At 51.8% G+C, this 13,218-nt stretch overlaps 1 protein-coding gene across 2 annotated transcripts; it reads right to left on the reverse strand.

Moving 5' to 3' along the window:
- Positions 1-1,277: 1,277 nt before the first annotated feature.
- Positions 1,278-8,098, reverse strand: LOC132584032 (receptor activity-modifying protein 1-like). 2 transcript variants are annotated; one of them, XM_060255806.1, is made up of 4 exons: positions 7,861-8,098; positions 6,029-6,079; positions 3,903-4,044; positions 1,278-1,768 (listed from the first exon to the last, which is right to left on the reverse strand). In XM_060255806.1, exons 1-4 carry the CDS (start codon positions 7,910-7,912, stop codon positions 1,531-1,533), a joined length of 483 nt encoding a protein of 160 aa, XP_060111789.1. In that variant the 5' UTR covers positions 7,913-8,098; the 3' UTR covers positions 1,278-1,530. The 2 variants fall into 2 exon arrangements, with proteins under 2 accessions (XP_060111789.1, XP_060111788.1); XM_060255805.1 differs by lacking the exon at positions 7,861-8,098 and adding an exon at positions 6,399-6,569.
- Positions 8,099-13,218: the final 5,120 nt, after the last annotated feature.

Raw genomic sequence — 13,218 nt, forward strand, 5'->3', positions numbered from 1 at the left:
TACCCACCTGCTCTAAGTCCACACAGCAGGGAGCTGCAAGACAAGAGTCCCACGCCATGCATCCCAACAACTGAGCTGCAAGGTGTCCTGGTGGAAGGTTTTGTAGGAGAGTTGGGTCATGGGGAGGGGGCTGGCTGCCCTGGGGAGGGAGGTGATTGGCCAAGCCTATAGTCACTGTCCTGAACTCCCCCGAGCCTCATGGGTGCCTATGGGCTATACCAGGGGTGGCCACATGTGGCTCTTGGACATATATTGTGTGGCTCTTGAAACCAAAGGCATTTCTCTCTTTAAATCACTTCTCCAAGCCCAGCCAGTGTGTGGCTTGGAGAATGCATTTAAAGTTGCTTTCTTTCCACCTGTCCCCCATTTATTTGCCTGCCTGCCTGTCTTGCGGCTCTCCAACATCCGATGTTCATATCTTGCGGCTCTCAAACATGACATTTATTCTATGTGGCTCTTACATTAAGCAACTGTGGCCACCCCTGGGCTATACCATGTTTTCTCTTGGAATAACTTTCCACCTCTGGCAGGGGGCATTCCCGGATTAAAAGGGTTCAGGGAACTAACTTTGGCCACACTGCTCACAACCACACCAGCACAGGGGCCTATGCCTCAGTTGCCACCACACCCTGCTGCTTGTCTATGCACAACATGGTGGCACAATGGGCCCGTGTTGCCATGACATTTATGCTGGCATGACTGGGACTGATGCTGGTGCAGGGGTACGTTGGCTCCCAGAGCACTTTCCACTCCCCTCCTCCCCCAGGATCTGCTCTGTTAGTTACGGAAGTTCTCTGGGTGGGCCAGTCCCACACTCTTAGCCTCACAAAGTTGTGAGAATGACAAGGATGAAAGGATCAGGTGAATTACCATGTTGGTCTGAAGCAACATAGCAAAGTTTGAGTCCAATGGCATCTTTAAGACCATCCACGTTTTATTCTGGGTGCAAGTCCAAAATAAATCTTGGCTGATCTTAAAGCTGCCTTCAGACCCCAACTTTGTTATAGAGGAGATGAAAGGAGAGTGATTGGACTCACTGGGGAGAAAAGCTGGATATAAATGCAGTAAATAAATAAACATTTTGCTTTCTTAGGATGCAGCCAGTAGCCTAGTGAACTACTGGAGATTTTATACATTTTAGTCTCAGTCAAACAGACTGAGGTGTGGCAGGAATTCAGGGGAGCAAATTTTGCACATACTGTATGCAGGGAGATACACAGATGCATTCAACACGCTGTTGGCACAGTTGCAACCAGAGGAACTTACCGCTTGAGAGATTTGGATGCTTACTGGTTTTATTTGTGGTGGAGAAGGGGGTAGTGAGATGCTACATACCATTTTACTGAGTACAAATGACCACACAGCAGTAGTACGAGGTACCACAAGAAAGGATCCCAGTGCACCAGTCCCCTCATACAGTCTTGGTTATCAGCCCCCTCCCTCAGTTGTTCCCATGCTATTCTAAATGAAAGCAGCAGCCGGTCCCAGGAGTTCTTGTTCGCTGCAAGTCAGTGGGGCAGAACCAGGCCTTCATGTCCTTCGAAGGGTGAGGGTGACAGAAAGGGGCACCAGACAGGCAGGCAGGGCAGCCAAGGCTACGATAGTTCCTGTAGGCAGCTGGTGGTCTGTGGCATCAAGGGGCAGCATGCAGCTGGCAAAGTACTCCGTGTGGATACTCATGAAGAAGGCATCCCTGTTGGAGCCAGACCAGGGGCAGCCCATGCTTTCAGCCAGCAGCCCGGCACAAATGGTAAGCTCGCTGTACGTGCTGCAAAGGAAGAAAACAGAGTGGTTCTGAGGAATGGCAGCCACCACCTAACCAAGACAGAACGCCTCCTCCTGCTCAAACAAGTTCTTCCTCTGTGTTGGCCCATCCGCTGTTCTCATTTCTCCTGTCCTAATCCTAAATCATTAATTTCTAAAGCAGCGAGAGGCTAGGGGTGGGTGGCTCAAGCCACCTCAGGGATTTCTAACAGAAACATAGCACAAAGACCGATTTAGTGCACATTTTGTCAAAAATAATCCGCCAGAAGACTCAGTCATATGAGAAATTCTAGGCAATGACTGTTCTCGTTTCGGTCAGCTTCTTCAGTAAGCCTGCTTGAAATGTATCTTAATATATACAGGCAGAGTTTATTCTCACTATAACAATTTGTTTGAAGTTAATTCTACTTGGATTTAAAAAAAAAAACCAATCTTACTCATGGGCACCATATAACCTTCTTAAAACATTAATCAGAACTTCTCTCCATTAATGTTGTAATTCATGTTTTAAGGTTATATGGTGCCCATGACTGTTTTTTTTTAATCCAAGTGGAATTGACTTCAAATTGTTATACTAAGAATAAACTCTGCCTGTATATATTTACATACAATTTAAGCAGGCTCACTGAAGAAGATTTTTGATATAATTTGCACTAAATAGGTCTTTGTGGACTGGTAGACATTTTTTGAACTTACCTGTATGATGAAGAGTGTATAGATCCAGATATTTTTGTACCTGTTGTTGAATTATTTATGGTCACTTTTATTTTTGTTTATAATACTGAATAATTGCACACAAAAGCTGCTTGCATACTTGGATCTTTATAAACTTGAAAGCATCTTATTGCAGTATGTATATTATTTGTGTTGCTTTTGAATACTGTCATCCTTCTTATAGCACAATCTTTTAACATGAGCAGCTTGCACTAACCAAGTTAATCTCTGGTCAAACCAAACCCCTAAATATGAAAAGTAGGGGACCTCCTCGGTATCATCACCATGAATTTTCCACGTGGTGGACATGAGATTTCCCCCCAAAAACAATTGCCTTGGATTTTTGATAGTTAACTATCAGGCGTTCTTCCAGACAGTAAGAGACAAAAGCCTCCATCAGAGAAGACAGTAGAAGAACTGCATCATCAGCAAAAAGTAGGATAAGCTTTAATGTTAGCAATGGATGGAGAATAACAGTCCTGGGAAGACTGCAGAAATCATATTGTTGATATCTAAAGGGGCCAGCACACACCCCTGGCACACTCCCCGCTGCTGGAAAATTACGTTTGAAAGTTGTCTTTCTAATCCATAGCGGCCTTGCACAGTGGGATTAGAATACAGAATCTCAATCAAAGCCAACAGTCTCTTGACAACCGATATTCGTTTTAGCTTGTGTCACAATTCGGCACAGAGCATGGTATCAAAAGCCACCAAATCCATGAAGGCAGTAGCAAGGATCCCAACTCTTGGTTTTACATAGAGTAAGAATTGTAATGTCAGAAAATGATCCATCTGTACCAGCCCTTTGCCCAAAACCATCCTGTTCCCTTCCAAGGATTTTATTCATCTTCAGCCAGTCCCTGAGTTGGTAATCAAGGCCCAGCCACTGATAAAAGGCTGACTGGCCTGTAGTTGGATGGGTCTGCTTTGTCTCTTTCTTTATAAGCTGGTATTATGAAAGCATGCTTCCAAGCAAGTGGCAAAAATCAAGTTGTATTTATCTGAGTGAATACAGTTGCCAGTGTATTATCCTTCCACCATGAGATATTGGCTTTGAAAAGTTCTGAGGGAATTAAATCTGTACTGTTCTTCATTTGAGAAATGAGAAAACCAATTTCAGCTGGTTGAACGGGGGGGCTACTGCAGTAAGAACATAAGAGAAGCCATGTTGGATCAGGCCAATGGCCCATCCAGTCCAACACTCTGTGTCACACAGTGGCAAAAAATTTTATACACACACACACACACACTGTGGCTAATAGCCACTGATGGACCTCTGCTCCATATTTTTATCTAAACCCCTCTTGAAGGTGGCTATGCTTGTGGCCGCCACCACCTCCTGTGGCAGTGAATTCCACAGGTAGTTCCACTAGGTTCCAATTACTCTGACAATCATAGTTACTACGCCCATCTGAAGTCTGTACCTGCCAATTGTTTCCCAGAGGCACCGGCTATCCTCTGCTGTAGCCATGATGGTAGCATGAAACTTGGGCCAGCAGACCAAGGCTATCTGGTCATAATAGCCATTCCCACAATCGTTTGCTTGATTCTCCTCTTCATAAAGACCTAGTAGGAAAAATGAAGGTCAGTCTTGGGGGGAAAAGCTTCATTGGCAGAAGGTGAGAGGGAATGAGAAGCTACCTCAGTGCTGTAGTGTACCCTTGGCATCTGTGCCTCAGCCACTGGTAGTCATTCTGCTTCTGGGCATGGAGGTGCTACTTAGCGGAGAAGGCAAAGCCCTACCTATGGATAAGCCTATCTTTTTCCATGGATTTGTCTAAACCTTTTCTGATGCTATTGCAATCACCTGCCATGACTACATCTTGTCGCAGTGAATTCCATAAATAAGCTATGCATTGGATGTAGAATACTTCTCACCTTCTTCATCTGAATATAAGTAGGAAGCTGGAAGAAAAAGAAAGAAGTTAGGAAGAGAAAAAGTTAGGAAGAGATAGTGTTAGGGTTGGGATCCCTTTTCCATAGCTTTAGTTTCCTGAGGAAAGGTAAAAATGTAAGAAGAGCTTTGCTGGATGAAACCAGCGTCCTGTTCCACACAACTGCCAACCAGTTGCCCTGGAGGGTTAACAAACATGGGGAGAAGTGCAAGCCTCATCCAGCCCTTGATTCTGCCTCTCAGCAGTCGGTTTCAGAGGTTTATGGCCTCTGCATGTGAAGGTTCCCTTTATTCACCACATGATGAATGACTTCCATGAATCTAGTTCTTTCTTCAAGCTACCTGTGCTTGTGGCCATCACTATCTCTACTGGCAGTGAATTATACAATTCAATTACTGTTTATAGGGGAGAAGTCTTGCCCTTCTGTGTCTGGTTCCATGACTGATGTAAGCTGAGAGGGAGCCAGTATCCGCTCACATGACTTCCCACATCTAAGGCAGCACTCTGACTCCAGCAGTGTCCAGGCAGATGCCCCATGAGAAATTTGTAGAGAAGACATGACAAACCTGACTCACATTTAAGCACTGATGAAGCACTGGTGAAGAACAAAGTTCGCTGCAGGGAGAAGTTACCACTCAGTTTACCATACACTTGGAACTGGGGAAGAGTTTCCAACAGCAGATCAGTCCTTCCAAACTGCTTTCAACGTTTGTTTCTCTCACACCCAGGCTAATCAGTGTGGGTGCGTGGGGGGGGGGGGAAGGGTGCCCCACTTCTGACAGCAAAGCATGCATTCCTCATCACCAGCACTAACAGTCACTGACATTCCCCAGGAATCTACCAGGTTTTTTTTTTAATCTCTGCAATTTCATTACATATTGCATGCAATGCCTCTGTTTCTCACTTGCCTTGAAAGCTCCTTGCTAGGGTTGCTTTAATTTGGTTATAGAGCAACGTATGAGTCCAGAAGGACCAATAAACTAAGTTTAGTTCTGGATATAAGCTTTTGTTTGCATGCACAATTCATCAGATATGAAGTTTATACCTACCTTATATCCAGGATTAAACTGTGCCGCTGGATGCTAACTTTGATCTGTTGCTTCAGACCGACACTGCTACCCACCTAAATCTGTATGTTGGCTATGACTAGATGGCAATTCTCCCCCCCCCCCCCCCACATCTCATCTTTTTCATCAAGTGCTTAAGTCTCCCTCCCTTCCTAAGGTACATAACTTCATCCTACTAATCCTAAAGCCTTAAGCCACCTCAAAGAATTGGGACTTCCTAAATCTGGCAGGGGGTGAGAGACACAAAGTGACATGGAAGAATTCCATGGCCCTTATTTGATATCCCCATAACAGAGTGAGGAATTTGTTAACATTTGTCTAAGCAAAAAACTGGGTTCTCTTTTCAGGAGGGATTCATTTGTCTTTTGTACATTAATTTCTGGTGAACAGAAATACAGCTGGTGCACTGTACATCTGCATCTTTACCCCCAAACAACTATGCCTGGTGAAATCCCAAGTGCTGAAGAGTATAAGAAATGTAGTAAAAGCTAGCATACGAAAGGTAGCAAAACTTCAGGGAAAAGAAGGTGAGGTTTGAGTTCCGCACAGGACGGGCCTCTCCATTCCCACTGGATGTGGTTCTCTTACTTTCATCTTCAGCGTCGCTGTAGGTCATCTGATTCAGCTCTGTGCCTCCTCCTGTGGGACAAAAGAGAAGGGTGGGCACAAAAAGGCTGCAAATGGCTGTTTCTATTCCCCCCCCCCTTCATTTTGAGGCTCTTGCCCTTCATGGGGGGCGGGGAGGGAAAAGTGTGATAGTAGGAAAAAGCTATTTCCATGTGCTTCCCCCCAGACTGGTCCCTTTTAGTACAGAATTGTTTCAGTTTCTTCTTCCTTCTCTGTGTTTGTGAAATTGCTGGAGAGGAAAGGGCCTCCCAAGCTCCTCTCTGTGGCTGGGCTGCTAGGAAGCTAGTTCTGGTCACAGCTGGGAGCTTCTTTGTTCTTTGGGCTGGCTTACCTGTGACCCAACCCCATGGGCCAGCTGCGCTCTGGAAGGATGTCAACCAACTCCAGGAGAGAAAACCCACAGCAAATGTACTAGTGTGGGCTAACATATCTGAAGTCACTGTGAGCACATATCAGCTCCTTTCCTCTAAGATCAACTGTGAGATATTCTTCTATGGGATTGCTATATTAGAATTCAAATTTAAAAAAACTGTGGCTCCAAATCATGCAATTTTTAAGAAATCTGATTGCAACTTAGAGGACCTGCTCTTTAAAAATGAAACACCAAAGCAAAAAAAAAAAGGGGGGGAGGGACGTGGGGAAGCAAAATTGCATAATTGTAAGGTAAGATAATGGGGACAATAATGTAAAAGCCAGAGCTCAAGCATCCGCTTGTCAGGAAAGCTGGAAACTGTCCCTTTGCAATTGGGTGTGGGTGTGTTTAATTATTCCCCTGTACTTTAACCGGTCACTTTCTTAGCTCCACACAGGGGAGGGGAGGCTTCCCAATCCCCAGGTCCCAGAGGGGGATCCCCTGGTTTTACAGGCTTCCCCCCCTCCCCCAGCCAGCTGGCCAGCGGGGGAAGCCGGCCCCCACAGCTATCATGCACCTCCATGAACAATTCCCATAGGGAATTATGGGAAATTGATCCACGGGTATCGGGGGCTCTGGGGGGGCTGGTTTTTTAGATAGAGGCACCACATTTTCAGTATAGCATCTAGTGCCTCTCCCCAAAATACCTACCAAGATTCAAAAAGATTGGACCAAGGGGCCCAATTCTATGAGCCCCAAAAGAAGGTGCCCCTAGCCTTCATTATTTCCTATGGAAGGACGGCATTTAAAAAGGTGCGCAGTCCCTTTAAATGTGACGGCCAGCACTCCCTTTGGAGTTCAATGATGCTTGCCACACCCTTGTTCCTGGCTCCACCCCCCAAAGTCTCCTGGCTCCGCCCCCAAAGTCTCCTGGCTCCACCCCCAAAGTCCCCAGATATTTCTTGAATTGGACTTGGCAACCCTGCGGGAGGGAGGGAGGGAGGGGGGAGGCGAAAGGATGCCGAGGAGTCAGCTGAGCCGCCGCCTTCTGCTGCAGCCCAAAGAACAGGAGCCTTGTGTGACTCCTGCGCTGCGCAGCCTTCCCGGACAGAGCCTGTTTTTGCCGGCCGGCCGGCCAGGGGAGGACGAAGAAGCCACGGGAGCGGGGCAGGGGGAGCTCGGCTGCCTGCTGCCCGCCCCGCCAGAAGCGCGACTGCAGGGGGCGCCGAGAGCCACGCTGCAGCTGCGCGTCTTTGGCCGCCGCCTGGGCAGCCCGAGGGCGGCGAGGCGGGGAGCGGCGCTCCTCCCTGCTGCTGCCGCCGAGGCCTGCAGGCCCCTCGACCCGCCAGCCAGCCCTCCCGCCGCCGGGGGAGGCAGCCCTCGAGGCCACCGACGGCCCCAGCCCTTCAGCAGCGCCCAGCCTGCCTACCTACCTACCTACCTCTGTGCAGGAGGGAAAGCAGCAGCAGCGGCAGCAGCAGCCCGGCGGCCATTCTCCTGCCCGAGCAGCCCGGCCTTCTCCCTCCCCTCGATGGCGCAAGGAAGCCCCCATGGCCCGCATGGAAGAAGCAGCGCCGCCTGCCCGGAGCGGAGGGGAGGGAGCGGGCCCCTGGCTGCTGCTGCCCGCGTGGTCGAGGCTCCTTCCCTCCTGTTGCCCGGATTGCAGCCGCCTCGTTTTCTGCCCCGACGGCCACCCAGCCGCCTTCGCTCCACTCGGCCTCCCTCCCTCATTGCTGCATCGTGGGGGCATGTTGCATAAGCCCCTCCCCCCAGTAAAAATAAAGATTATTTTGAATATATTTCTGATACATAAGCACATCAGAGAAGCCCTGTTGGATCAGGCCAATGGCCCATCCAGTCCAACACTCTGGGTCACACAGGGGCCAAAAACCCCAGGTGCCATCAGGAGGTCCACCAGTGGGGCCAGGACTCTAGAAGCCCTCCCACTGTGCCCCCGCAAGCACCAAGAATACAGAGCATCACTGCCCCGGACATAAGCACATCAGAGAAGCCATGTTGGATCAGGCCAATGGGCCATCCAGTCCAACACTGTGTCACACAGGGGCCAAAAAAACCAAGTGCCATCAGGAGGTCCACCAGTGGGGCCAGGACACTAGAAGCCCTCCCACTGTTGCCCCCCCACAAGCACCAAGAATACAGAGCATCACTGCGTCAGAGAGTTCCAACGATAAGCTGTGGCTAATAGCCACTGATGGACCTCTGCTCCATATGCTTAATTCAATCCCCTCTTGAAGCTGGCTATGCTTGTAGCCGCTGCCACCTCCTGTGGCAGTGAATTCCACATGTTAATCAAAGAAGGACTTCCTTTTATCAGTTCTAACCCAACTGCTCAGCAATTTCATTAAATGTCCACGAGTTTGGTGTAGTGGTTAAGTGTGCGGACTCTTATCTGGGAGAACTGGGTTTGATTCCCCACTCCTCCACTTGCACCTGCTAGCATGGCCTTGGGTCAGCCATAGCTCTGGCAGAGGTTGTCCTTGAAAGGGCAGCTGCTGTGAGAGCTCTCTCCAGCCCCACCCACCTCACAGGGTGTCTGTTGTGGGGGAGGAAGTTAAAGGAGATTGTGAGCCGCTCTGAGACTCTTCGGAGTGGAGAGCGGGATAAAATCCAATATCTTCTTCTTCTATCTTCTCTCATGTGAGAAAGGGAGAAAAGTACTTCTTTACCTTTCCTATCCCATGCATAATCTTGTAAACCACTATCATGTCACCTTGCAGTCAATGCTTCTCTAAGCGAAAGAGCCCCAAGCGTTTTAACCTTTCTTCATAGAGAAAGTGTTCCGACCCTTTAATCATTCTACTTGCCCTTTTCTGCACTTTTTCCAATGCTATAATATCTTTTTTGAGGTCTGGTGACCAGATTTGTACACAGTACTGCAAATGAGACCACGCCATCGGTTTATACAGGGGCATTATGATACTGGCTGATTTGTTTTCAATTCCCTTCCTAATAATTCCCAGCATGGCGTTGGCCTTTTTTATTGCTATGGCACACTGTGTCAACTGTGGTTGACTTTATTCTGGACTGGTACTCCCAGGGAATAATGCTACACTTTATTCTGGACTGGTACTCCCAGGGAATAATGGGGTAAGTTTTGGCAATGTGAGAATACCATTATTGGGCAAATAGAGTGGAGTGCTGAATGCATTTTGAATGTCATTATTTGTTGGATAGCTGTGAATCCATTAACTGACAAAGGTTGTAGGCAGCCCCATAGCTAGGGCCCATGGGGGGAGGGGGCCATGGGGGTGAGAGCAGGAAGCTGGGTGCACCCCTCTTCCTCCCCTTCCCTGTGTGATTTAGAGTCAGCCAATAAGATGATTGGCTTGCCCTTTAAATGGTGTGGGATGGGCAGCAGCTGCTCTTGGGTGTCCCTCCTGTGCAATTAAATTGCACTGGAATGGGAGGGAGAGGGGCAGCCCTGGGATGGGGGGCAAGAGGCCCAAAGCCCCCTTTCAAGGGGCCAGGCCCCAGTGGGTTGTAGGACTGAAACTGGTTCCTCTTGCACTGGCATTTTCAGGTGCACATCAGAGGGCTTCCAGCAGAGAATTGCATTCGACTTGTGGACTTTAAGACCTTCCGCCAAAATAAAGCAGGAGGAGGGGAGGGAAATGTCCGCTGGGAACTCTACCATTCCCTATGGAGATTTATTCTCATAGAAAATAATGGAGAACTGATTCACGGGTATCTGGGGCTCGGGGGGGGGGGCTGTTTTTGAGCTAGAGGCACCAAATGTTCAGTACAGCATCTAGTGCCTCTCCCCAAAATATCCCCCAAGTTTCAAAACGATTGGACCAGGGGGTCCGATTCTATGAGCCCCAAAAGAAGGTGCCCCTATCCTTCACTATGTCCTATGGAAGGAAGGCATTGAAAAGGTGCGCCGTCCCTTTAAATGCGATACCCAGAACTCCCTTTGGAGTGCAATGATGCTTGTCACAGCCTTGATCTTGGCTCCACCCCCAAGGTGTCCTGACCCCACCCCCAAAGTCCCCTGGCTCCACCCCCAAAGTCCCCTGGCTCCACCCCCCAAAGTCTCCAGATATTTCTTAAATTGGGCTTGGCAAGCCTAGACTCAAGGCTTCTCCCTCCCTCTGGGCTAGGGGCTGCCAGAGCTCGAGGGGGCTGCCCGGCCACCCTGCATTCCCGCGGGGCAACTTCTGTCCCGCCTCTCCAGCTTCCCGGCGCAGCAGCGGCTCCCCCTGCATCCGTCCGTCCATCAAGCGGGTGGGCGGGGCGTCCTTTGCCCGATGGGCGGAGCCGCTCTTCCTCCGCCTCCCGCCGCGCTCTTCCACGCGCAGCCTCCGCCCTCGGCTCTCTGCGGCAGGCAGGCAGGGGGCGTGGCTGAGGCGGGCGGCCGTTGCGCAGGCGCAGTGAGTGACGGGCGGGCGGGCCGGCCGACGAGGGGGATCCCCTTCTCTCTCTCCCTCCCTCGCTGCGCGTGAGGAGGAGCTGCCGGCCCAGCGGCCTGAGGAGGAGCTTCGTCTGCCGGACCAGCCGCGAAGGCCGCCGCGGGGCCCAGCGGGGGAAGCCCTCTCGTCGCCTGCCGGGTTCCTTCCGAGTGCGGGCGGCGGGCGAGTCTCGGCGGGAGCAGGGGGGCGGCACGACCGTTCCCATCCCCGTCCCGCGCGGGGCCTTCCTCGCCTCCCTGCGCCAGATAGTGGGCTGCCCATCTCCAGGTGGGCCCTGGAGGCCGCCAGCGACAGAGGTCAGCGCCCCTGCAGGGGATGCTCTCTTTGGAAAGGGGGGCCCCAACCCTTGGGCCAGGACCTGCGCCAGCCCCTGGCCTGCTAGCAGCTGGGCCGCGGAGCCTGGCAGACGCACCACGCCCAGGCGGATGAAAGGCACAGGAGGGGAGGCGCGCCACACCCAGGCGGATGAAAGGCACAGGAGGGGAGGCGCGCCACACCCAGGCGGATGAAAGGCACAGGAGGGGAGGCGCGCCACACCCAGGCGGATGAAAGGCACAGGAGGGGAGGCGCGCCACACCCAGGCGGATGAAAGGCGCAGGAGGGGAGGCGCGCCACACCCAGGCGGATGAAAGGCACAGGAGGGGAGGCGCGCCACGCCCAGGCGGATGAAAGGCGCAGGAGGGGAGGCGCGCCACACCCAGGCGGATGAAAGGCACAGGAGGGGAGGCGCGCCACACCCAGGCGGATGAAAGGCACAGGAGGGGAGGCGCGCCACACCCAGGCGGATGAAAGGCACAGGAGGGGAGGCGCACCACACCCAGGCGGATGAAAGGCACAGGAGGGGAGGCGCGCCACACCCAGGCGGATGAAAGGCACAGGAGGGGAGGCGCGCCACACCCAGGCGGATGAAAGGCACAGGAGGGGAGGCGCGCCACACCCAGGCCGATGAAAGGCACAGGAGGGGAGGCGCGCCACACCCAGGCGGATGAAAGGCACAGGAGGGGTTGCGCACCACACCCAGGCGGATGAAAGGCGCAGGAGGGCTCAATTCAGCCCAGCCTGGTGCCCTAGGCAAGGCGAATGCCTGCTTTGCCTAGTGGCAGGGCTGCCTGTATCTGGTGTCATGGGGAGACTGTAGCTTGAGAACAGAAGCCCGCTGCCCCTCACCTTTCCCTCCCTGCCTGGGCAACTCCCCTGCAAGGGAGCGAGGCACCGCAGCCCTGCAGCCCCTTCCACCTTCCGGAGACCCGGGCCGGATGACAGAGGCGGCTCAGCCTCGCTCCGAAGCACCACCTCTTTAATATGCCTGGGTGCCAGGTGGGCGGAAGGCACAGCGCAGCAGCAGCCTTCACCTGCCCCTCCTTTAAAGATCCCCATGGGGGACAGGGCATGGGTGTGGGGAGCAGCCTGGGGTGGCAAAAACCTGAGCACCCCCCCCCCCTGGAAAAATTGTCTTCCATGAAACCGGTCCCTGGTGCCAAAAAGGTTGGGAGCCACTGCTTTAGAAGGTGGCATCTATGGCATTGTGCCCAGCAGGGTCCTCTCCCCTCCCCAGTGTCCCTCCCTCAAATCTCCAGGAATTTCCCAATCAGGAATTGACAAACCTAGTCAGACTGCTTTCCACTGTGAAATCCCACTGTGTTTCGGATTTGGTGGAAGTCATTGCAGGGGTGTTGGTAATGAGGGTAGCAGGTGGACTGAACTGTGATGGCCAATCAGCTGTTGTGGTTGGGACAATTTCACAACATACACACAAGGGCAGCCCTAGGCAAGCCCACTGCCCTCCTTCGTGGTGCTGCCCCTCACCCTTCCCTCCCTGCCTGGGCGACTCCCAGCCTCTGTTCTGCGGCGCTAGAAGCTGCAGGCCGGCACACGAGCTCTCTGTAGCACTTAAAGAGAACCCTGTGGAACAGAGGCTGGGAGCTGCATGGCTGTGCCCCCCACCCCCCTTCTCCACATGCGCCCTGTGGGGGGTGGAAGGGTGCAGTGTGGCACCATGGAGAAGGGTGGCTGGTGGTCTGGGGCATTTGCCTAGTGGCAGGGCTGCCTGTATCTGGTGTCATGTGGAGACTGTAGCTTGAGAACAAAAGACTTATCTTGGGGAAGTATGGGTTTTCCTTAATGGAGTGATGGTCAGCATTGTCTTTGACTTTGGTTGTGATAACTTCTACAAGCGATATGGTAGTACAGCTCTTTGCTGAATAAGTTATGCAGGAGAAGCCAATGTGAGTGATGCAGGTCATAGGCCTGTGTACATGTCCTTGAAAAAGCGGCTCAGACTTTTTATCCTCTATATGGTCCGCACTACCTAGTTAACTGTATGTGCTAGAGGTTGCCCTTCACCAGAATACTTGTCAGCACACCATCTT

Source organism: Heteronotia binoei, chromosome 15 (assembly GCF_032191835.1).
Source record: "Heteronotia binoei isolate CCM8104 ecotype False Entrance Well chromosome 15, APGP_CSIRO_Hbin_v1, whole genome shotgun sequence".
NCBI classification, from domain to species: Eukaryota; Metazoa; Chordata; class Lepidosauria; order Squamata; family Gekkonidae; genus Heteronotia; species Heteronotia binoei.